Source organism: Meriones unguiculatus, chromosome 4 (assembly GCF_030254825.1).
Source record: "Meriones unguiculatus strain TT.TT164.6M chromosome 4, Bangor_MerUng_6.1, whole genome shotgun sequence".
Lineage (NCBI taxonomy): Eukaryota > Metazoa > Chordata > Mammalia > Rodentia > Muridae > Meriones > Meriones unguiculatus.
The window spans coordinates 86,910,731-86,934,007 of record NC_083352.1 but is presented as its reverse complement, the minus strand read 5'-3'; the positions used below and the strand labels follow the sequence as shown (position 1 = coordinate 86,934,007).

The following is a 23,277-nucleotide window of genomic DNA, read 5'->3' as shown; positions in this document are numbered from 1 at the left end:
ACTAGTTATCAGCTGTGAACAAACCAAAGCCCAAACTAAAATCCCACACTTGGGATTAAAACCAAAACATACTTCTATAACATAACCGAGTGTACGAAGAAACCCAAACTTCCTTACACTGGACCCTTATGCTCCAGCTCTGGCTGACCTCTTCACACTTGACACACTCCAGAATTCCCTGTTTTTTTCTCTCGGGGCTCCCCCATCTGTCTCATAGACAGGCAGGTCAGTCACGGGAAGGCACCATAGGAAGGAAGGGTTTAAGATTTTACACAAACATGTGCACCCCTCAATAGAAGCAGATAAGCCCACAAACGGCCTTCTGCTCAGAGAAGTGGTCTGTCCCAGAGATGGGTGGGCACGGCACACGTACGAACCAGGATCCTGGCGAGGAAATGGTATGGGGAGGGTTATGCAGATGGTGGGCAGGGCTCCAGCTCTGCAGTTATCCTTGACACCATGCTTCTCCACCTCTTTCCCATCCTGTCTTTGGCAGATGCCCTCGTGGGTCATGGGTCGTGGGTCATGGGTCATGGGTCATACCTGTACTTCTCCAGTCTGAGTTCAGCATCTGTATCCAAGCTGTCTGTTTATTTGCCTTTATCTCCTCTTGCCTGGGCTACCAATTTCTGGTAGGTTGGGGACATGGCTTTGTGCCCCATGGTTGTGTCCGCAGGGAAGGCTTGGTGGCTAAATGCTGGTTCAGAATTCTGAGACTTGACCCACGCAAGGACGGCATAGGTTCCGAGTACTCGCCGAGTGTCTGTCCCATGAAGGGGTAGGGTGGCAAGCAGGTACCGCGTGTACAGGCCTCTAACTCATTCCCGATAGGTCAGAATCTATCCCGTTCCCACGTCTATGACCAAAGCTATGTGGACCCTTGTCCCTTGCAGGGCAACTTCCCACTCTGTACGACTTTCACTTTGACCCTAAGCGGAACTTCTGGATCCCGTGGAACAAGCTGGTTCCCGAGTACGTTCACGACCACCAGAAGAAATTTGTCGACATCCTGGGTGTGTAAGCTCCAGCCTTGGGCTCAGCTTCCTGGTGTGAGTGGGTATAAGAGGGTGTGAGCAGGCATTGAGAAGAAGACCGTGGCCTCACTGGCCATCCAGGGGACCGGGTGGGAGTGACTAGAGGTGGCGCCACGGGTCCTGGGTCTCTCTGTGTTCCATGCCTCTGAGCACCTCTGTGTGGCTGCGGGCTGGGCTTCTCTGGGCAAGCTGATGCACGCGGAGAAGGCCGGTTCTCTACTTCCCTTTGCATTGCCTAGGGCTCTCCAGCCTCAGAGCCGGCTGTGTGCGGGGAGGGCCGGAAGGCAGCCACGGCAGCGGCTCACAGTGGGCTTGGGCCTGCAGGGTCCTGCTCCACCGTGTGATTCCACAGTAGGAGTGCCCGGGCTGGGGCTTACGTGGCGAGGCCCCTGTGTTTCCTCAGGACCCTTCTGGGATTGAAGCTCTCCCACTGCAGAGTGGGTGGGCCCAACTTGCCTGTGCTATGCGACACTACCTTCAGCAGAGGTTTTCAGGAAATCGGTCCTGCGGGGGGCCTGAGGAGGGGCGTCGGGGAGAAGTTGGGCTTTCGTTCTGACGGCAAATCAGTTGATTTCAGGAAGCGGGGTGGCGGGCGCTGGGCCATTGCCACAGTCACTTTGCCACAGAAATGTATCATATTCAGGTATACACTTTGATTAGGCAGATGTCACACCTCCAGACAGCCAGGGAATGACAGGGACACTGAGCCTAGGCTTTGACTTGTATCCGCCTTTGCAGCCAGAGTTTGGCTTAAAACCAAAACAAATCAAAATGCCCACTGGTGGTGGACACCTTTAATTTCAGCACTTGGGAGGTAGAGACAGGTGGGTCTCTGAGTTCAAGGCCATCCTGGTCTACAGAGTGAGTTCCAGGACATTCAGAGCTACACAGAGAAACCCTGTCTTGAAAAAACAAACCAAAACTACGTGTGTATATGTGTGTGTGTGCGTGCGCGTGCGCACGTGTGCATGTATGTATGGTGCAGGCATATGCACACTTGTGAAAACAGGAGCAGGCTGTCAGCTGTCTTCCCATAGTGCTCTGCGCTTTCTTGCCTTGAGACAGGGCCCCTCCCTGAGCCTGAAGCTCATTCTGGCCACCCTTACTGGCCAGCAAGCTCTCAGGATCAGCCTGTCTTCACCTCCTGGATGCTGGAGTCTAAGGCACACACAGCCACACACAGCTTTTAATGTAGGTGCTGGGGATTTGAACTCAGGTCCTCATGCTTCCAGAGCAAGGCTCTTACCCTCCGAGCCACCTCTCCAGGCCCACCTGTCCCTTACCGGAGGCATAGGACTCTGTGTGAACGCCCAGTGCCCAAATGCTCGGTGCTCCCGCGCCACTCATATTCCTCTGCCTTCTAGTTCACACTGTGGACACCACCCGCACCACCTGGATTCTAGAGCAGATGGTTAAAATCAAGAACCCTGTTCTTTTTGTGGGTGAATCCGGCACTTCCAAGACGGCCACTACCCAGAACTTCCTCAGAAACCTGAGTGAGGAGACCAACGTAAGTGTCTGTTCGTGTTGGCCAGCAGTTGCCGTGTAACAAGTCACCCAGCACTCGGTGGCCTGAGGCCACAGCCCTTACTGCCTCTCAGTTTCCACGAGTCAGGTGTCCGATGCAGCTTAGCCAGCTGACTTTGAGTTTTGGTTCTCCCACGAAATCGTAAGTGTTGGTGAAGGCTGTGTTCCTCCGAAGGCCTGGCTGGGGCTGGATGATTGTCTTCCAAGCCAGCAATTCACGTGGCTGGAGGCCTCGGGTCCCCACGGTGAGGCCCTCTCCCAGGAATGACGGACTGTGTTCGTCTCAGACCTTCGCTGTAACGAAAGACTCGGGACCTGAAAAGTCACAGAGAATAGACGTTGCTTGGCTCAGCTCTCAGAGGCCGGCAAGTCTAAGAGCACGGTGCTGCCTCTGACAGATGAGGAGGGCCTTCTCAGTATGCGCAAGCATCGCGCAGTGGAGAGCGGCAGGCGGGGAGAGAGAGCGAGCCTGCCGGAGGAAGTCCTACTCTCCTAAAAGAAAAGCCTCTCTCTAGAACCCCTGAGTCTGTTCTCCCGCAAATGGCTTGATAAGTGTTTGAGAGGTCCCTCCAGGGCTCGCTAACATGAGATGAAGGATTATGTCCCCACGCGGAATCTAGGGCGTAGTCCATCCATTGTGGTGACACCCAAGAGCAACCGGCTTCCTTCATGGTGGAAATTCAAGCGACCACACAGAGGCCACCGTGTCTGTTGAGTATTCTGTGACAGAGCCAAGTCAGCGAGTCCCTGGTTCTTGGTGCACATACCATGTGCTACGTAATTGGTTGGTGTGCAACCAGGATGTGCAGTATTGGCTGTCCATTACTTTGTGGGGTCCAGACAAGGACTCTCTGTGGTCTGGTGTATATGATAAGTCCTTGGGTTTCCCTGGTTTCCCCAACGTTACTTTGACACACTCATGCCCCCCATCCCCGGGTTTGGTTCTCTCCAGTAAACATATAGGGCAGTTTATTTGCTATTCCCAGGAATAGGTCATTTATCAGCCTGTGCTGGATGGGTGGTCCCTGACGGATGGTGCCATTTCTGGGGTTATAGAAATCCTCTCTACTGAATGGACTCAAGGATAGCTCGTCAAACGGGGTCTCTCGGTGCCCAAAAGACCGCACTGTTTATACAATATGGAGCTACTCAGCAAACATGGCCTGAGCTCAACACAGCCTTGGAGGCTCTGCTTGCTCATACTCTGCCATACTACGTGGGCCACAAGGAAAGCCTCGGAGCCCCTTGACTGGACATGGGCTTCGGGTGATGAAGGGCTAGCATGGAGGTTGGCTGCCACATTCTCCGTCGTCCCTCTGTGCATCCTGGAATGTGGTCAAACATGGGCAGGTCTGTTCTGAACAGGGCCCCAGGCCAGGATCCAGCATAGGTCAAGCCGCAGCTCACACAGCAACCCTCTGGGGACCGACAGGGCACACGCAGGTGGACAAAGGGAACATGGGCATATACCGAGGTGGCAAGAAGGATGCGGGGTTCTCTTCGCACACTGTCACCCCAAGGGACCCGTTCATGCTCTCTGTTTCCCTCTGCCAGCTTTCACAGTTTTTCTGTTCTCTCAGCCTGCCTTTGTTGATTTAGTCCATCACTGTACTCTTCTGTGGTAAACACTGTGACCATAGCAGCTTATAGAAAGATTTGGAGCTTACGGTTCCAGAGGGATAAGAGTCCATCGCTAGCTAGGTGGTGGCGGTGGCGGTGGCGGTGGCACATGCCCTTTGATCCCAGCACTCAGGAGGCAGAGGCAGGAAGATCTTTAGCGTTTGAGGCCAGCCTGATGTGCAGAGCGAGTTCCAGGATAGCCAGGGTTGCACAGAGACACCCCATCTCTTTGTAAAAAAAACAAACAAACAAAAAGTAAAACCAAAGAGGGGCCCTTGTCCATGTGCCCAAGATTGCATGGGAATCTCTTTCCAGTTACAGGGCCAGGGGGAGCCTCGTCAGGGACTTATGCTTTCTTTGGCTTCCTGGTTAACGGTCAGTTGCCTTAAACGCAGTTTATGCTTCAAACTTCTCTGCCACGGAGAGAGGGCCAGCAGGTTTCATTAAAGTTGCCTTTCTAGGCTTCAAAAGATCAGACAGTTGCCTTTTCGGGGGCCACCCAGGGAGAGCGACACTTTGGCCTCTCACATACCATCACGTGGATTTTCCTGGGCGTTTCTTTCTGATCACCCGGCTAGAAAGAACCAGGAAACGATTCTACCCGAGTGCCGCTTGGCGAGCCAAACGCGTGTGATGGAGTCACTCACAGAGGCAGGGTGGGCTGTGGGTGATTGGCTGGCTGTACATCATAGGAACGGTTTGGGGACCTTCAGGGTCGTTGGAGCCCTCCACCCTTCAAGGAGGGGGTGCTAGTGATTCTGACCTTGTAAGGGTTTCCCATGGGGACCCACAGTAGCTTTGATTTCAAGACAGTGCGGCCTTGGGGACAGCCTTCCACAGCCTGCATTACCCTAAGGCTGTTGGGATATGTGGCAACCTGTAATGTAGCAGAAGGACAGACAATACTGCTGCTGTTGAGAGAGGGTCTCACAGTGTAGTTCTGGCTGGCCTGGAGCTCGCTTGGTAGACCAGGCTGGCCTTGAACTCACAGAGGTCCTCCTGCCTCTGCCTCCTGAGTATGCCATCAGGCCCAGCTCTGGCTTTAGCTCTTAAGAAATGAGGAAACCCAGGTCCGCACCCATCCCAGGAGTGGTAGCTGGGAAGCCAGCTGTCTCCCATTTCCTATGTTGCAGATTGTGCTCATGGTCAGCTTCTCCTCGCGCACCACATCCTTGGACATCCAGAGAAACTTAGAAGCAAACGTGGAGAAGCGGACGAAGGACACCTATGGGCCACCCATGGGGAAGCGCCTGCTGGTGTTCATGGATGACATGAACATGCCGAAGGTGGTCCGGGCTCACGAGGGCGGGCGGGCATGCGTGTGTGGAAGTTCATGGTTTGTTTTTTTTTTTTTTTTTTTTGGCCTTTTGAGGTAGGGTCTCTCTGTGTAGCCCTTGCTGTCCTGGACTCACTCTGTAGAGCAGGCTGGCCTCGAACTCAGAGATCTGCCTGCCACTGCCTCAGCAGTGTCTTCCCTCAGAGAGCCGGGATTAATGGTGTGTGCCACCACTGCCTGGTGGAAGTTTGTATCTTTTATCTTTTTAAGAGCTTTTTTTTTTTAAGACTAATTTTATTGATTTTTGTGGTGTGTACCTGTGTGTTTATATGATGCCGCATGTGCCCAAAGAGACCGAAAGAAGGTATCATATCCCCGGGGCCGGTGGCTGGGAGCTGCCTGGCAAGGGAGAGGGAAAAGAACCCTGATTCCCTGAAAGAGCAGCAAATGTTCTTAACCGCCGAGCCTTCTCTTTAGCTCTGAACATGTGTGCCTTTAACCCTCCCTGGCGTGGGAGGCAGCTGAGGGGGGGAGGTTTTCAGCATTCCTCTCACACAGGCCCCCTCACTGTGTGACGTGGTCTCCTATACCATCTGCCCACCTACTCACCTATCTATCCATCCACCTACTCATCTATCCACCCACGCACCCACCATCCAACTACCTACTCACCCATCTGTCCATTCATCCACTCACTCATTCAGCCAACCACCCATCCAATCCATCCAAATACACGCACACGCATCCTCCCCTCCATCTCTCCTTCCATCCACTCATATACCCATCTCTCCACTCATCCACCCATCCACTCCATTTGCTGAACATCACCGGGAAACTGGAGATACGCTGTATGTAAACCTCAGCAGTTGCTGCCTTAATGGAATGCACAGTGTAGCGAGAGAGACAGGCGTTACACCTCAGTTGTTGGCTTGAGACTCCCCACGGGCCAGCCCAGGATGCTCAGGAAGAAGTGGCAGAGGTGAGCTTTTGAGGTCAGCCCAGCCTCGCTGAGCTTTGCTTCTTGATACCACGTTTCTCTCCCCTCTAAAAAACTACCAGGTGGACGAGTATGGCACCCAGCAGCCCATCGCCTTGCTGAAGCTGCTCCTGGAAAAGGGCTACTTATATGACCGAGGGAAAGAACTCAATTGTAAGAGTATCCGTGACCTGGGCTTCATCGCTGCCATGGGGAAGGCAGGAGGTGGCCGCAATGAGGTGGACCCCAGGTTCCTCTCGTTGTTCAGCGTCTTCAACGTCCCTTTCCCGTCGGAGGAGTCCTTGCACTTGATCTACTTCTCCATCCTGAAGGGCCACACCTCGGTAACTGGGCTTTACCCATACGGAGGACATGTCGGGCAAGAGTGTGTGTGCAGGCCTGATTTCTTTACCTGAGGGTGGGGTCCGTGCACTCCAGGCTTCAGCCAGGAGGGGAGAGTCAGGTGTGAGGAGAAGAAGGAACTGTTTAAGCATAGATGACATCATATCCCACATACCCAACATCAAAGTGTTGAACAGCATGCAGGGCAGTCAGAGCAGGCCAGACGGTGAGCTGCACACACACCTTTAAAAAAATGTAAAATTCACATAATATAAAATTCATTATTTTAACACGTGCAGTTCAGAGGCATCTGGTCCACTCAGTCTTGCCTAACTATTCTCACTGTGTGAAAACAACTTTTTCCTTTTTTTTTCCCCTAAAGGTAACCTCTACCCACCACAGCTTCCCCTCTTTCCCAATCCTTGGAAGCCATTAACTTCCATCTCGGGCCCCATTTGCCAGTGGTATTTCGTGTCAGTGGCCTGGCTTCTTTCACTTAGCACCAAGTTTTCTTTTCTTCCTTTCCCTTCCTTCCTTCCTTCCTTCCTTCCTTCCTTCCTTCCTTCCTTCCCTCCTTCGTTTTGTTTTTCAAGACAGGATTTTTCTGTGTAGTCATGGCTGTCCTGGACTTACTTTGTAGACCAGGCTGGCCTTGAACTCACAGAGCTCCACCTGCCTTTGCCTCCGTGAGTGCTGGGGTTACAGGCGTGCGCCACCACGCCCAGCTGCACCAAGTGTTCAAGACTCATCCACATATCAGGGCTTCATTACTTTCCCTGACCAAATACTGTTCCAGCATGAAAATACCACATCTTGCTAAGCCATTTTGTTTTTTTTTTAGAACTTTAACGAGAGCATCAAGGCAGTGAGCAGAAGGCTGACATTTTGCACACTAGTACTTTACAAAGTCATTGTTCAAGATCTACCTCCCACCCCGTCCAAGTTCCATTACATCTTCAATCTTCGAGACCTCTCCAGAGTGTTTAACGGCCTTGTCCTCACCAATCCAGATCGGTGAGTTTTGAAGGTTGTGTTTGTTTTACTAAAATAAACCTTAAAGGTCTGATGGCTTTGTTAGGACTTACCGATGAATCAGATGGCTCAAAAAAAAGGTGTCAGTGAGTCACGCGGCACCCTTGGCTGCGTTGATGTCGAAACAGATAAACGCTTAGGGCAGTGATTCTCAACATGTGGGTCACAACTCCATGGGGGGTTGAACAACCCTTTCCCAGGGGTCGCCTAAGACCCTTGAAAGACACAGGTATATACAATGTGGTTCATAACAGTGGCAAAATGACAGTTTTGAAGTAGCAATGAAAATAATTTTATTTCATTGGAGGTTGGAAATAACCAGAACATAAGGAACTAAAGGGTTGCAGCATTGGGGAGGTTGAGAATCACTGGGCTAGAGGGTTGGGAGACTTTCATCATTTTTTGCTGCGCATGAGATCTTGTCTCAGAAAATCAAAACCAAGAAGGGACAGATGTCGGCCTGGAGATGGTGCAGGTCAAGTGTGAATTCAGATCTCAGATCTTCAGAAGTCGTGTAAATGCCATGATGGTGTGTGGCCCGCCTGGCATTCTAGTGGATCCCCAGAGCAAGTGGCTAGCAGGACTACCCTCACTCAAGAGCTCAGGGTTAGAAGGAGAGACCCTGCCTCAAAGAGTAAGGTAGGAGAGGGCTAGAGGTTGAGAGCCACTGCCTTAGGGCAACAGCTGCCTTCAGGTGTGTAGGGTGTTTTGATCCTTTGGGTGGGACAGCTTTGCTGCTCAGCTCAGGCTGGGGCTGCGCAGAGCCTGTGGCTCATTTGGCTACAGTATTTCCAGCTGAGTGGAGGATGCCTGAGCCTTCAGGAGACCCCTGAAGACACAGCACAGAAAGAATTAGGACTCTTTATAAAAAAGCCTCGGGTCCACCAGACTACCCCCTTTCCCTGCCTGCTTCGGTCTCTGTGGATCCACAGGAAGATCTGAACTATGTGGACTTGAGCCAGGAACTGGTGACATTGAAAACAGCAGAGTCTTTCACATTCTCTAACCTGCCTTGGAGAGCCGAGGATGCTTTAGAGGAGTAGCGGCTCTCCCTGTTCCTGCGCTTCTGGGTGGGGTGATGACTTTTTGCTGGGAACTAGAGAAAGTTCTGAAAACAGGGCCAGGAAAAGGAGCAGCTCTGAGTTTGATTTGTTGTTGTTGGTTTGGTTTTGAGACAGGGTTTCTCTGTGTAGCCCTGACTGTCCTGGACTCCCTCTATAGATCAGGTTGGCCTCAGACTCACAGAGATCTTCCTGCCTCTGCCTCTCAAGTGCTGGGATTGAAGGTGTGTGCCAATACTAACCAGCAAGGCTGATTTTAAGTTCACTCGGCCTAGCATGTAGACCTGGTCTTTGGACTGTTTATGTGACAGACAGGAAGGCTCCTTCCTTATGGGTAGATGAGCCATGGGCGATGACCGTGTGACCCCTGGATTTAATTTGCTAGCTTCCGGCTGGAAAGGGACCATGAGACTTTTAGGGATGTGGCTCTTGTGTTCCACACACCTGAGCTCCTCCCTCCCCAGGGGACCCGACAGCCAACAGCATTGCCCTTCCCCTCACCCAGGTTCCATACGGTGACACAGATGGTAAGGGTGTGGAGAAATGAGTGCCTGCGGGTTTTCCATGACCGGCTCATCAGTGAAGAAGACAAGCAGCTGGTGAGCATGCTTGGTCACCTTGGTGGGCAGGAGAACCCCCTGCAACGTCTGAGTAGAACTCAGGGCAGTGGGGCCAGCAAGAAGGTTCAGCAGGTACCTGGGACCAAGCTGGCTGGGCTGAGTCCCATCCCTGGGGCCCATGTGGTGGGGAGAGAGACCTGACTCCCAGAAGTTACCGTCTGACCTCGCTACTGTGGCCCCTTACCACAAATACATAAGTAAATCTCATTAAAAACCAAAACCTACCACCACCACCAAGCTGGGTGCGGTGGCACACGCCTGTAATCCCAGCACTCAGGGAGGCAGAGGCTGGCAGATCTCTGTGAGTTCGAGGCCACCCTGGTCTACAAAGCGACTCCAGGACAGTCAAGGCTACGCAGAGAAACCCTGTCTTGAAAAGCCCAACAAACCCGCCCCCACCACCACCAAAAGGCTTTAGGAAAGATAAAACCATAAGGAAGCCATGTAGTTCTTATACAGGGTGTTCCCAGGACAGGCGCCTCTGGGGAAGGTCTAGGCAAATTAATCCCGTTGACAATGACAAATTGTCTTTCCCCACCAAATGCATGCAACTGTGGCCCTCTCCGGGGCCTCCACCGATTCTGTTTCAAGGTTCAAGAGCACATAGAGGAGCTGGTGATGGAGCAGTTTAGAGAGGACTTTGACGTAGTGATGAGGGACCCCATCTTGTTTGGGGACTTCCGGACGGCGCTGCATGAGGAGGAACCTCGAATTTATGAAGACATCCAGGACTACGAGGCGGCCAAGGCGTTGTTTGAGGTGTGGACCGCCCGCCTGCAGCTCTGTCTTCCCAGAGAGCGCACCCCGGGTCTCGGGTGTGTTTGGTGCTCCAGCATCTCTCCTGTCTGTAATGGGCTGTGGCTCGCTCGAGCAGGTTGACACCTTATTTTTATTGTTTGTTTGTTTTGGAGACAGGGTTTCCCCTGTGTAGACCAGGATGGCCTTGAACTCAGAAATCTGCCTACCTCTGCCCCCCCCCCCCACCCCCGAGTGCTGGGATTAAAGGTGACAGTTTGGCTAGATTCATTTTATTGTTAATTATGTATGTGCTGAGGGCGTGTGTGCCTGAAGAGGCTGAAAGAGGGTGTCAGATTCCCCGGAATTGGAGGCACAGGCATTTGTGTGTCACCTGATGTGAGTGCTGGGGCCTGCACTTGGATCCTGGGAAGGGTGTCTTCTCCCTGCTGAGCCATCCATCACTTCTGCTCCAGGTCCAGCTTACTGCAGTTCTGATGCTGGACCTTAGGCCTCCGGCCCCACGTGTCCTAATAATCACGTTACTTCCTCAGCCATGGATGCTGAGGCAAGACAGCTCTGTCCATCTTCATCTTTCCTGGCCTGAAAGGGAGAGTCTGCCCTCTCCCCCCAGGAAATCCTGGAGGAGTACAATGAAATCTACACCAAGATGAACCTGGTGCTGTTTGACGATGCGCTGGAGCACCTGACGCGAGTGCACCGCATCATTCGGATGGACCGAGGCCACGCGTTGCTGGTGGGCGTGGGGGGCTCCGGGAAGCAGTCCTTGGCCAGGCTGGCAGCCTTCACAGCAGGCTGTGAGGTGAGAAGGATCCTGTTAAAGACCCTTTAGGGGGTGGAGCCAGGTGGTGGTGGCCCGTGAAGGCAGAGGCGGAGGTGGCTGGTCAGGAACTCACAGACCAGGGTGTGAGTCCGAGGAGGCCAGCCTGGTCTACAGAGTGAGCTCCAGGACAGCCAAGGCTACACAGAGAAACCCTGTCCAAAAAAAAAGAGTAGGGCGTGGGATCTGACTTGCAGTGGTGTAAGAACTCCAAAGTTGAACACAGGCTGCCCTGAGAGCTGTGGGAACGCACACAGGGCTTGGCCACACCCCAGAGGTGGCTGTCACAGTAGAGCTCCCAGCTCCCAGCAGCTTCAGCCCGGGAGATTCATGGCCTTCCCGTGGTCTCTTCAGGCACCTGCATGCATGCGCTTCACTTGCAGACATAAAAACACACATGTAAACAAAAGTCAATGCAGATCTTTCAGAAAGGACAGAACTGCCTCAGGGAGCCACAGCCCGAGGCAGCACAGCCGCCCTTTTAAGCGTGCTTTCAGTCAAGTTGCAGGTCCTTGTGACCAGCACCTGCCTTTGCTGTCGCAGGTGTCCTGCTGTCCCTCCCTGTGACTCCCCAAACTGCCAGCTCCTTTCCGTGTCTTCCTTTCTCCACACTCAGGCTCTATGTAGGGGCACACAACTTCTCCACACCCTGTGTCACACCCTGACACACAGGTGCAGCACACACAGGACACTCGTCAATCATCCAGCTGGCTTACCCTGCCTGTACCCCTTGTGTGATGGCATGCATACCCCACGAGCTCTCCTGGCGACCTCCAGGCTTTCCCCTGCCTCTTCAGATGCGGCCCCTCTATTTCCCCAGGTGTTTGAGATCCTGCTGAGCCGAGGCTACTCGGAGAATAACTTCCGGGATGATCTGAAAAACCTGTACTTGAAGCTGGGCCTGGAGAACAAGATGATGATCTTCCTGTTCACAGACGCTCACGTGGCTGAGGAGGGCTTCCTGGAACTCATCAACAACATGCTGACCTCAGGTAGTGCCCACCCACTGGCCGCCCACCTGGCTGGGATGTCCTGTCCTCTGCCACTTCAGTCTGAGACAAGCCTGACAGTCTTTGTTTTCACCCAAGTCCCTGTGGTCCTCAGGATGGGGCATCCCAAGCTCACTCCCTCTTCTCGGGTGGATGTCGTGGTTGCTTTCCTCATTCTTGTGACAGGGATGGCCCTGTGGTCCCTGAACTTAAAGCCATGTGTGTCTCAGCTCTGTGAGAGACCTTGGGGTTGGCCCCAAGGCGGCCACTGCACACGCCAGGTTTTGCAGGGAACACAACACCCAGGACCTCTGCTGTCCTTGAAGCTCAGAGTCTGGGATGTGCAGGGGAGGGGTGGGTGCCCAGCCTCCAGAGTGCACAAAAAGACCACTGTGATAGCAAGATGAGGGAGGAGCCTCACAAAGCAGCACCGGGAAGATGGTGCATCGTCTCTTACCTGTGGGCCTTTAGCAAACTGCCCAAAGGTGAGTTCATTCCAGCACCACCAAGGGTCTGCACGGCTTCTGGAGCCAACATCAAGGTATGAACAGGTCCAAGATGTACAAAATCGCAGCCTGCAGAGGCTGCTCCAGACCAGGGCTCCTTGGCTCTTGCCACCCTGCTCTTGTGTTCCCATATTGGGAAGAGTGGCCAGGCTACTGCTGGAAAAAAAAAAATCTTCCATGCTAGAGTCCCTTGTGCTGAAGTCAGATGGGGAAGAGGCATCAAGGCCGGGTATGGTAAACTCCTGGGAAGGATCCAGGAGTGCCGGGGGATGGAGCTTAGTGGGAGAGCTCTCAACTAGCATGTGGGAGGCCCTGTACCAGGGGAAAATATACACACATATGCTGGGCATAGTGCGTGCGTGCGAGCTGAAGCAGTGATTCTTGCACAGCTTGGGTCCTTGACTAGTGGCAGTGAGGGAATGAAGAAAGGACTGAGGCAGTGTTTGTGGTGTACAGCTTGGTCAAGGAGGCAGATGTAGCTAATTTCCAGAGGAACGGTCTCCGCAGAGGAGCAGTCTTCACACTGTGAACAGGGGAGGGCGGGGGCTGTGGTGAATGTCCTGCCCACTGTCGACATGAGCATGCAGACCTGAGGAAGGCTCTGTCGCCCCCATGGGGCTGAGGCACTGACCCTTATCATGACCATGTCAAACCACACACATTCACTCAGGACCTCTTGCGCTCTACCTAGGAGGGTCAGAAGCCCGAGGTCATCCTCAGCTATATAACAAGTTCAAGGCTAGCCTGGGCTAAATGAGATGCTGATTCAACAACAACAACAACAACAACAACAAAATACATAAAAAGGAGTAGGTTTATTTGGCTTCTGGTTCCAGGTTAAAGTGCGTTGTTTTAGGGAAAATCACAGCAATAGGAGCTGGTTGCATCACATCCGCAGTCAATGGCAGAGAGAAACCAATGCGCCCATGCTGCCTGCTTCCGGCTTGCTCTTGGCATGTAGAGTTTAAGGATCCTCTGCTTAGGGAATGGTGCTGCCTGTGATGGGCTGAGTGACCCTACATTGATTAAGAAATTAATTTACAGGAGCCACACAAGGAGACCAACAAAGCCAAAAACAAACAAACAAAACCTTGGGCCCAGGAGGGACTGCAGAGACTGATGTATCAACCAAAACCATGCAGAGACAGGGCCTAGACCCCCTGCTCAGATGTTGCCCATAGACAGCTCAGTTTCCATGTGGGTCCCTAGAAAGGGAGAAGAGACAGTCTCTGACATGAACTTGGTTGCCTGCTCCTTGATCACTTCTCCCTGGTGGGGAGACCTAGAGCCAGACCACAGAGGAAGAGGATCCGGGCAGTCCTGATGGGACTTGATAGGCTAGGGTCAGACAGTAGGGGAGGAGGACCTCCTTTATCAGTGGACTAGAGGAGAGGGATAGGGGAGGGAGAGGGAGGGAGGGTAGGACTGGGAGGAGTTGAGGAGCCGGCTACAACCAGGATACAAAGTGAATAAATGATAAATAATAATAACAAAGAAAAAAAAAGAGACTAAGACAATTAGTCCATTTGAGACTCTCTTCCCACGCCATTGAACATTGTGGCAAGATGATGTTTAAAACTAGCCAGCTCCCTCCCCTCAAGCTGTGACCATGCAAACTGTCATTAGTTGTCAGTTGTTTACTGTGAGGCAAATCCCCCTGGGGAGGATCTGCTGTGAGAGGCACATATACATGAGCTTGGATGCCCAGTACAGTCCTCAGGGTAGGTGGGGGCACTCGCGCTACCCACCCTGAAGGCCCAGAGACCACTTTCATCTGGGGTGAGTGAATGTGTGTTGAGTCCCGACCCCAGCCCCCACTTCCACCGACACCTGCTGCTCTTCCCATCATGCCTCGCTCCATCACTTCCTTTTACACCCAGGGGGGTCTGACAGCTAGCTCCCCTCGCACCCTCATCCTCCAGGAATTGTCCCTGCGCTCTTCGCTGAAGATGAAAAGGACAACGTCCTCAGTCAGATCGGGCAGGAGGCCTTGAAGCAGGGCATGGGCCCCGCCAAGGAGTCCGTGTGGCAATATTTCGTGAAAAAAAGCGCCAATAACCTACACATCGTCCTGGGCATGTCACCAGTGGGAGACACCCTGAGGACCCGATGCAGGAATTTCCCAGGTACCTTGGAGCCCAGCCTGTGGGTCCTTCACTGCTGCGGTAGCATGGCGTGTGCTCTGGGTACCTGTCACATCCAGACGCCCACCGGCAGCGTCATGTAGGGTGTATCACTAAGCTGAAAGTTGACCCTGGCCTGTAGGCACACCTCCCTGGTCCCTCTCAATCCCTAGGAGGGGTGGCTAATGTCCTCCTGGCAGTAGGCATGGGAGGGCTTCCCTTTTCTCTCTCCCAGGGTCACAGTGACAAGATGCTGAGACATAACCACATTTGAACGTGCCCAGTTGAGCCACCGCTCTGGTGCACAGTGAAGACCGGGCGCATGCGCCTGAGTGGCCCTGGGCTGCAAAGTGAACCTTTTTCTCCTCTCTCTCTCCAAGGCCTGGTGAACAACACTGGTATTGACTGGTTCATGCCCTGGCCGCCCCAGGCCTTGCACGCAGTTGCCAAGTCATTTTTAGGTAAGCTGCTGGCTCTTGCAGGGCCTGCTTGCTGGCTGAATCCTGGCCCAGCCGATTGCTTCACCAGAGATACCCTAGGGCAGGGAATAGCTTTGTACTGTTAGCCTGGCTTGGGTTTGTAGTTTTTGCTGTAGTCCAAAGGGATCAGGAGTCCACAAGGCATGGCCCCCTGATTGTTTTGATGAATAAGGTTTTGTTGGCCCCTTTTATGCCACAGCTACACAGTCACATCCTTGCTATAGAGATGGTACCATCACTATTCAATTCTTTGTAGAAAAAAAAAGTGTAGCAAAGGCCACCGCCATGGTGCTGCCAGCACGACTTTTCTTTTTCTCTAGAACTAACTTGGAAGGACTCCTCACCAGTGCCACTGGGTGGCTTTTTAAATGGTTTCAACCTTACAAATGTGTGCTCAACCAAACCAATAAACAAACAGCCCTTCTATACAAGCCAAAGCCTCAATCTCAGTTAGAATGCTGCTCTCCTGGGAAGGAAGCCAAGAGAACATTTGTTGTGGTGTTGTGGCTTAGAGTCTGGCAGGCTGCTTCTGGGGAGGTCCATGTAGCAATATGTGCCGCTGTCACAGATGCTGAATTCTGACAGTGTGCTTTGAGAGCCACCCGGGACCACTTGTAAATGAGTGTTCGTGGCTTTGTTAAAATAAAACTTTATTCACAAAAAAACAAGTGGCGGGCCAGGCGTGCCCTGTGCATCTATGGCTGCTGGCCCTGTTGTAGATATGTGTGCTAGCTCCCATGGCGTGCAAATCATTTCCATACCTTTCTAGCATGCAGCGATTCAGTTCTACCCGAAAAGTTGTTCGTAATTTGTTTACAGTTCTTTCCCCTTGGAACGTATTTCCTGAAGCTGAGGCGATCTTGTTGCAGAATTGCATGCCTGTGGGCAGAGCTTTCCAAGCAGGCTGTGTGTAGTCTGAGCCACAGACAGATCTGAAGAACTTGGATGTACTGATGGTTCTGGTCAGATCCTCCTTCCCTCATGTTCTGCTGGAGGCTGTTGCGTCCCAGGCCATCAGCTGATCCAAGTGATGAGCTTTTGGCTCTGGGAGAGATCACCAATCATTCTAGTAGATTCCCGAGAAGGGGCCCCTTCTGCCAGTGCGTGCTGGACACTGGGTTCCATCACAGAATGGCTGAGTCTATCCACCCAGCTGCCATGGGTGGGGCCTTCATGTTGGGCTGGGGGAACCAGGCAGAGGGGTTGGTTGTGGGCCCCTGCTCTTGAAGCCCTAGCTTCTCTTGATGGTGCCTGAACCCTTGGGAAAGGCAGAGCTTCCGGACCCTGGGACAGGAGGGTCAGCCTCTGTGTTAGAGAAAATACCAGGAACAGATCACTAGGTCCTAGAAGTTGCCACAAGCAATAGCTGCTCATTTCCTTTTTTTAAATTAAGTTCTTGATGAAGTCACTTGCTGTTTAGGGGAAATATATTTACCGTAAAGATTACCTTTCTGTCCATCTTGAATGTACTTGAAGCATTGATTACATTCAATAATGCCATGCAATCACCACCGCCATCTCTTCCCAGAACTTTCCATCATCCTAAACCACATCCATCTGAACACCGACTCCCCCTCCCTCAGGCCCTGGATACCTCTAACCTACTTCCTGTCTCTATGATCGCCCCCCCCCCGTCTGTGTGTCTCATGTAAGGGGACGCATGCACATTGTCTCTTTCCGTCCAGCTGCTTTCTTTCTGTAGAGTGTTTCTGGATGCAGCGCACATCAATCCTTTGGTTCTGTCCGTGGCTAAACAGCGCTCCACTGTAAGGGCGTGCCACATTTTCAGGGTCCCCTCTGTCCTGGTCCTTTCTCCTCACCACTCTGCTGCTTGGCAGCTGGCACCGATGGGCGTTTTGGAGCTCTATATACAGTTCTTTGAGACTCACTTCTGGGAGTGGAGGTCTTGAGACTTGGGGTCAGTATTTCACTTCCTGGGGACGTGGTTTTTGTTTGTTTTCTGCAGTGCTGGGACCTGGCTCCAGGGCCTCCAATGGTAGGCAGGTGCTCGCTGTCCCCAGTCGTCCTGTTCCCTGTTGCCGATCCCCACTTTTCGTTCCTCTCCAGGGGACAACCCCATGATCCCCCCAGATAACATCGAAGACCTGGTGGAGCATGTGGTTATGGTTCACCAGTCGGTGGGTGAGTTCAGCAAGCAGTTCCAGCAGAAGCTGAGGCGCAGCAACTATGTGACGCCTAAGAACTACCTAGACTTTATCAACACCTACTCGAAACTGCTGGATGAGAAAACCCAGTACAACATAGGTAATCGGGGCGGGGCGGGGCGGGGCGGGGTGAGGCTGGATGGGGGCGGGGGCAGGCCCGGGTAGGGACAGAGCAGAGTGGGCAGGGTAGGGCTGGGCTGGCAGGGGTGGGCAGGCAGGCAAAGCTGTTATCATTTGGACAGGGCTCAGGAGCACAACCCTTCACTGAAAGGTCTGGCTTCCTTATGTTTGGGGCAAAAGAGAGCAGATCTGGCTTTTGTGTTTGGGTGTGAGTAGGACACCGCGTGCTTTTAGGCTGTGTGGCCCTGTGCTTGCAGGTCTGTTTTCCTTGCCTTTGATCCCAGCATTCAGGAGGCAGAGGCACGTGTATCTCTGAGTCTGGTCCTCAGAGTGAGTTCTAGGACAGTCAGAGCTACACAGAGAAACCCTGTCTAGAAAAACAAAACAAAAAGGCACACTGTGTTGTGTTGTGTTTGTTTGTTTAACAGTCTATTCATACTAGCAAATGCCATGCCATCTGGGAGCTAGAACAGGTTATAGCATCTTCTAGGCGTGAGTTTCTTTTCCTCCTGTTGGATGGGTCTCATCGAGGCTAATGCAAGGTCGTGCCCTGGAGCCTGGACGCCCTGACCCTGTGGTGTCTGCCTCCAGCACAGTGCAAGCGTCTGGAGGGCGGGCTGGACAAGCTGAAGGAGGCCACCATCCAGCTGGACGAGCTGAACCAGAAGCTGGCAGAGCAAAAGATCGTCCTGGCCGAGAAGTCGGCTGCCTGTGAGGCCCTGCTGGAGGAAATCTCCAGCAACACAGCCATAGGCAAGTGCCTGGTGTGGGCCACCGAAGCTGGGCTCCTCCAAGACTCCGCTGAGAGACCACTGTGCTGTGGGCGGCCATTAGCAAGCCTTAATGCCACATCTGCCACCGTCACAGGGCACCCTGTGATGGAAGGGTGGGTGTGTGAGTGGGAGAAGAGAGGCTTAGTGGCGAAGGCACTGGCTTCCAGTCCTGATGAGCTAGGTTTGACCTTGGGGACCCTCATGGTTGAAACAGGAAACTCAAGTTCTGTGGCACATGAGCACAAATGAATCAAACGTTAGAAAGAGGTAGCAGGACAGTAGGAGAGCCATCCTAGGTCACCCCAGGGTCCTTGGCCATCTGTGTTCAGGCAGGTGGGGCTGACATGGGACCAGAGTGGCCACATAGGGACCTCTCTGTGAGCCCCTGAGGCCATCCCATTGATCAGAGACCCTTGGCCACTTCTCCCTGGCCACTTCTTCCCATGACCACGCCTCCCTAACCACTCCCCCAGGCCACTCCTCCCTCGTGGCCACTCCCCCATGGCCTCACCCAAATCATGGCCATGCCTAGCTTTGAGGGTCCCACAGGGCTTAAGCTCTGTTTGCAGCATCCCCCGCATCTCACAGTCCCATCCCCATGCAGCGGAGGAGAAGAAGAAGCTGGCAGAGGAGAAGGCCATGGAGATAGAAGAACAGAACAAGATCATCGCTGTAGAGAAGGCCGAGGCTGAGACAGCTCTGGCTGAGGTCATGCCCATCCTGGAGGCTGCCAAGCTGGAGCTGCAGAAGCTGGACAAGTCGGATGTGACTGAAATCAGGTACCAGCCCCTGCCTTTGCTCCCACCTGTACCGGCGGAGCTCACTCAGGTCCTGCCCTGTGCTCACCCCCCCACCCATTTTTACAAGGCCAGGCAATACCATCCAGGGAGTCCTGAGGAGGATGGTCGTGAGCCACCATGTGGGTGCTGAGAACCAAACCCGCGTCCTAGGAAAGAACATCTCTAACCACTGAGCCACCTGGTTAGCTCCAAGCCAGAGAGTTTTAATATAGGATCTCTGCAACCAGCTTTACAAGGTTCTGACTACGGAATCTGGGTTTGGAGAGGAAAGACTGCCTGTGGATCCCGTGGTACCTGCCCGCGTCCTTTCTTTCCGGCACTATGTTCCGTGTGCCTTTACCACCCAAAATTTATTTACTTCACGTGCTGGTATGGGTGTGTGCTGTGACACACGCTCAGAGGCCAGGGAACAATTTTCCAGAGTGGGTTTTCTCCTTTACCACGTGGGGACTGAACTCAGGTCGTCAGCCTTGGTGGCAGCGTTACCGACTGAGCCATCTTGCCCACCCAATTTAAAGTTTGATTTTCTGTTCATGCCCTCAGCCAGGATGGACTTCCTTGGTGTCCTCCACTTGCTGGAGCCATCCTGAAGTGTGGCTGCGATACTTTATTCAGTGGAGCCCGCCGCGCTGTCTTTTCTCTATCTCTTGTCTCTAGAAAGGATACAGCAGTCAAACCTGGCACAGACTTCCCTGGGCACCCTGGCATGCCCCCCTCAGGAGACATTTTCAGAGGTGGAATGTCTGAGCCCCAGGGCGCACAGTGGACAGTCCCCCCCTAGTCTACATCAGTACCTGTTTCTTCCTAGCTTCTGTTTCTTCAGAAGTCTGCATTTTTGCCCCTCTTCTAGCAGAAAAGGGCTTTGTGTAGTTTTCATTCATTTATATTTCTCTCAGTAGAGGTGGCCTTTGGAGTATGTTTTTGTTTTTTTTTTAAAGGCAAAAGTCACATGACTTCCCTTTCTGTCTTGCATTGTTTTGATTGCTTCTGGTTTTCCATAGCCTCTGTGTGTGTATCTGTGTGCCTGTGTGTCTGTGTGTGCATTCATAAGTGCCTGTGTGTATGCGCGCGCGCGTGCGTGTGTGTGTGCGTGTGCGTGTGTGTGTGTGTGCATGTGTGTGTGTGTGTGTGCGTGCGTGCGTGTGTGTGTGTGTGTGTGTGTGTGCACTCGCATGATTCTGGTGAATGAACCCAGAATGCTTGAACCCAAGCATACTACTACTAAGGCCCAACGGAAGCCATCACAGACTTTTTTAAAGTGGAGCTTATCTATATATCCATAAAGGGAGTTGTAGAGATCTTCCGAGTTTGTCATTGGGCATTTGATGTTGCTCGTAAGGTTTGTGGAGGGGGGGTTGGTTTTCCCACTCATGCTTTGGTTTATGTGGCATGGTTTAGCAATATTTTATACTGCGGCTTTTAGACCATGACACAGGGAAAACACTACTGTGAGACCTAAAATAGCATCCCCAGGGCAGCTTCTTGTAGTTTCAATTCCTTCCTTCCTTCCTTCCTTCCTTCCTTCCTTCCTTCCTTCCTTCCTTCCTTCCTCTTATTTAAGTCTTTTCTCAGTCTAGAACAGTGGTTCTCAACCTTCCTAAGGCTGTGACCCTTTAATATAGTTCCTCAATTGTGGGACCACCCCCCCAACTACAAAATTATTTTTGTTGCTACTTTGCAACTGTAATTTTGCTACTTATGAATCATGATGTAAATATCTGTGTTTTTCTGATGGTCTTAAGGGTCCCCATAAAAGGATTGTTCAGTCCCAAAGGGGTCAAGACCACAGAACCACCGGTCTAGGATATTTTTTTCTCTTGATTTCAGTGTGTATCTGCATGCTGTTTTCTCTCACACACAACTACAATCTGGCTTTGCTGGGTCATTTAAATGTTAAATGCAATGAGCTGTCATATGGACCAATTCATAGCCCTTTGTTCCTTAAAATGTCTCTCTAGAATGCCCAGTGCCCTCTGTAGGAACCCGTTATGTGTGAATCAGAAGGTGATGGGTGACAACAGTAGAATTGTGTGCCGCTCCCCTGTGAAGGAATAGCAGCCCCCATGTGCAACTGACTTGGGATGCTGAGGTGCACCCCCCCAGGACTGTCTCCTAGACAACCGAGTTCTTGTCTCTTCCTCTTCGAGGAATGGAGTGGGAGGGAGTGGGAGGGAGTGGGAGGGATGACTGGATGACAAATGAGTGGTACTTTATTGTCATTCAGGATTAACAACTTTAAAATGGGATTAACCAATAAATGAAATGGGTGTGGACCCACGCTAGTGATAAGATGCTAGTTGAAATCAGGGTTCCAGTCCAGCTCTGGCGTAGGCATGCTGACCCTGTGAGAAGGGTCACAGCTCAGGTTCTGAGGCTGAGGGATTCACAGCAGGCCTGTAGCTCAGGTTGCTGCCCTGCAGACTGGGAGTGTCACCTCTGGCTTCTGGAGGCTGGAATCTCCCAAGGGAGCAAATCCCTGCCTGCCTGCCGCAGAAGCACAGGGTCTCCGAGACTGAGGCAGGAATGAGTGCCCCAACCTTCAGCTGACTGTCGAGTTCCGAAGGCTGGCTCAAGCTTCAAGCCTCGGATGCCAGAGGTCCCTGATAAGTTCTGAAGGCACGGTCTCCTCCTCTGTTGAATTCTAACACGCCCTGGGCTCCAAAGCCCAGATATAGAGAATGCCAGCAGGGCAGAAAAAGAAAGAGAGAGAGAGAAATAAATAAATAAATAGATAGATAGATAGATAAATAAATAGAGCTAAGCAGGGAGGAGAGATTAAACTTGTTGGGGAAGGGGAAGAACGCTGGGCCACCAAAACTTGCTAAGGGGTCACAGTTAGTTCTGAAGGGTTGTTTCTGTGGTTCCCAAAAGCCAGGCCACCGAGGGAAATCGCACATCCATTTCTTTAACTTGCAGCCTCTGGGACAAAGATCATCATTTCACAAATAAGAGCACCAGACTCCAAGTAGTCAAAGCAGGTTGCTCTGTGCCCTTGTAAAGCAGTGTGGCAGGCATGCTGGCTGGGCCCAGAGAGCAATCTCCACAGCCCCCACGTGTGGCCCTCCCTCCTCCTCACTGGCTGAGCAACCAGGAGGGCAGTCTTTATATGTCAGCTAGGACCCTCACATTTGCTTTCTGTTCACAAATCCAGGCATGGGTTCATCCCTATGTTTTCCTTTAAAGCTTTTCAGGTGCATGACCTTGTGACCTGTCAGTCACTGGGCAAGCTTGGCATTCTTTGCTCTAAATGTCTAGCCTGGGTGAGGGGATAGCTTAGAGTCTGGGACCAGTGCTTTCTGTTTATCCTTTTTGGCCTCAGCTGGCTGGAGGCATTGTTGAAAACCAACTCTCAAATCTTATTTCTTATGGGCTGGGTGTTCCTAATGTTCCAGCTGGCCAGCATTCTGGGAAAGGAGGGTTCTGTAAATTAGATCCTGGATCAAGACTTGAAAAGATCATGCTTTACTTTCATAGACTCAGGGGAGCTGGAGCTCGGAAGCTTCTGAGAGAAAAACTTGAGCCTCTGGCTAGTCCCTAGCTTGCCGGAGATTTGGGCCCCACCAGGCCATGCCTGCTCCTGCCTGTGTGTGGAGACCTACGGGTTCTCTTCCTGGCTTTCTTGACAGACATGCCTTGTAGCCTGTGCCATTAGCACCCAGTGTCCCTCAGAGCCAAGGCTTTTCCTCTTCTCCCAGGGCAAGTTCTGAGCCCCCTGCACCTCATGGCTGGCTTGCCATTGGCCTTCCTCCCAATGCTCCTGCCTGTGGGGCCTATGTGGCTTTAGGACCAGGGATGGCGTTTTGCCCAGTACAGGTGGCTCCAACCGTCTGGCTGTGATGGTGAGAGTGGTCACAGAGGCCAGGCTTAGAGTCTAAGGGTTCAGCAAAGCGTGATTAAAAAGCCAGGCCCTAGTAGGGAATAGTGGTGCGTGACTTCCATCCCAGCACTCAGGAGGCAGGGGCAGGCAGATCTCTGAGTTTGAGGCCATCCTGGTCTATATAGTGAGTTCCAGGACAGCCAGGGCTACATAGTGGGACCCTGTCTTGAAAAAACAATGCAAAACAAAGGCCCCGCCCTGATATAACATTCAGACCTAGGCCCTGGGGTTGGGATTTTAATGGCCACACCATTGTGTTTCTGTTTCCTACTGTTTTCCAGGACCCTGTGGGGCTGGCATGGGGCTATCAAATGAGACCCTTCCTGGCCCGTCTTCCTTCCTCTAGGGACTTCATCCTCTGTCTCCAGGCAGTCCCCACCA

At 52.5% G+C, this 23,277-nt stretch overlaps 1 protein-coding gene across 1 annotated transcript in view; it reads left to right on the top strand.

Moving 5' to 3' along the window:
- Nucleotides 1-23,277, top strand: part of Dnah10 (dynein axonemal heavy chain 10) — a 106,906-nt gene that overhangs the window by 64,052 nt on the left and 19,577 nt on the right. Inside the window, exons 42-55 of the mRNA XM_060382339.1 lie at nt 894-1,013; nt 2,399-2,544; nt 5,315-5,467; nt 6,517-6,777; nt 7,617-7,789; nt 9,374-9,467; nt 10,080-10,247; nt 10,858-11,046; nt 11,885-12,056; nt 14,482-14,685; nt 15,063-15,143; nt 17,229-17,426; nt 18,038-18,199; nt 18,824-18,998. Of these exons, the coding sequence (XP_060238322.1) occupies nt 894-1,013; nt 2,399-2,544; nt 5,315-5,467; nt 6,517-6,777; nt 7,617-7,789; nt 9,374-9,467; nt 10,080-10,247; nt 10,858-11,046; nt 11,885-12,056; nt 14,482-14,685; nt 15,063-15,143; nt 17,229-17,426; nt 18,038-18,199; nt 18,824-18,998 (2,296 nt within the window). The remainder of the gene's footprint in view (nt 1-893; nt 1,014-2,398; nt 2,545-5,314; nt 5,468-6,516; nt 6,778-7,616; nt 7,790-9,373; nt 9,468-10,079; nt 10,248-10,857; nt 11,047-11,884; nt 12,057-14,481; nt 14,686-15,062; nt 15,144-17,228; nt 17,427-18,037; nt 18,200-18,823; nt 18,999-23,277) is intronic.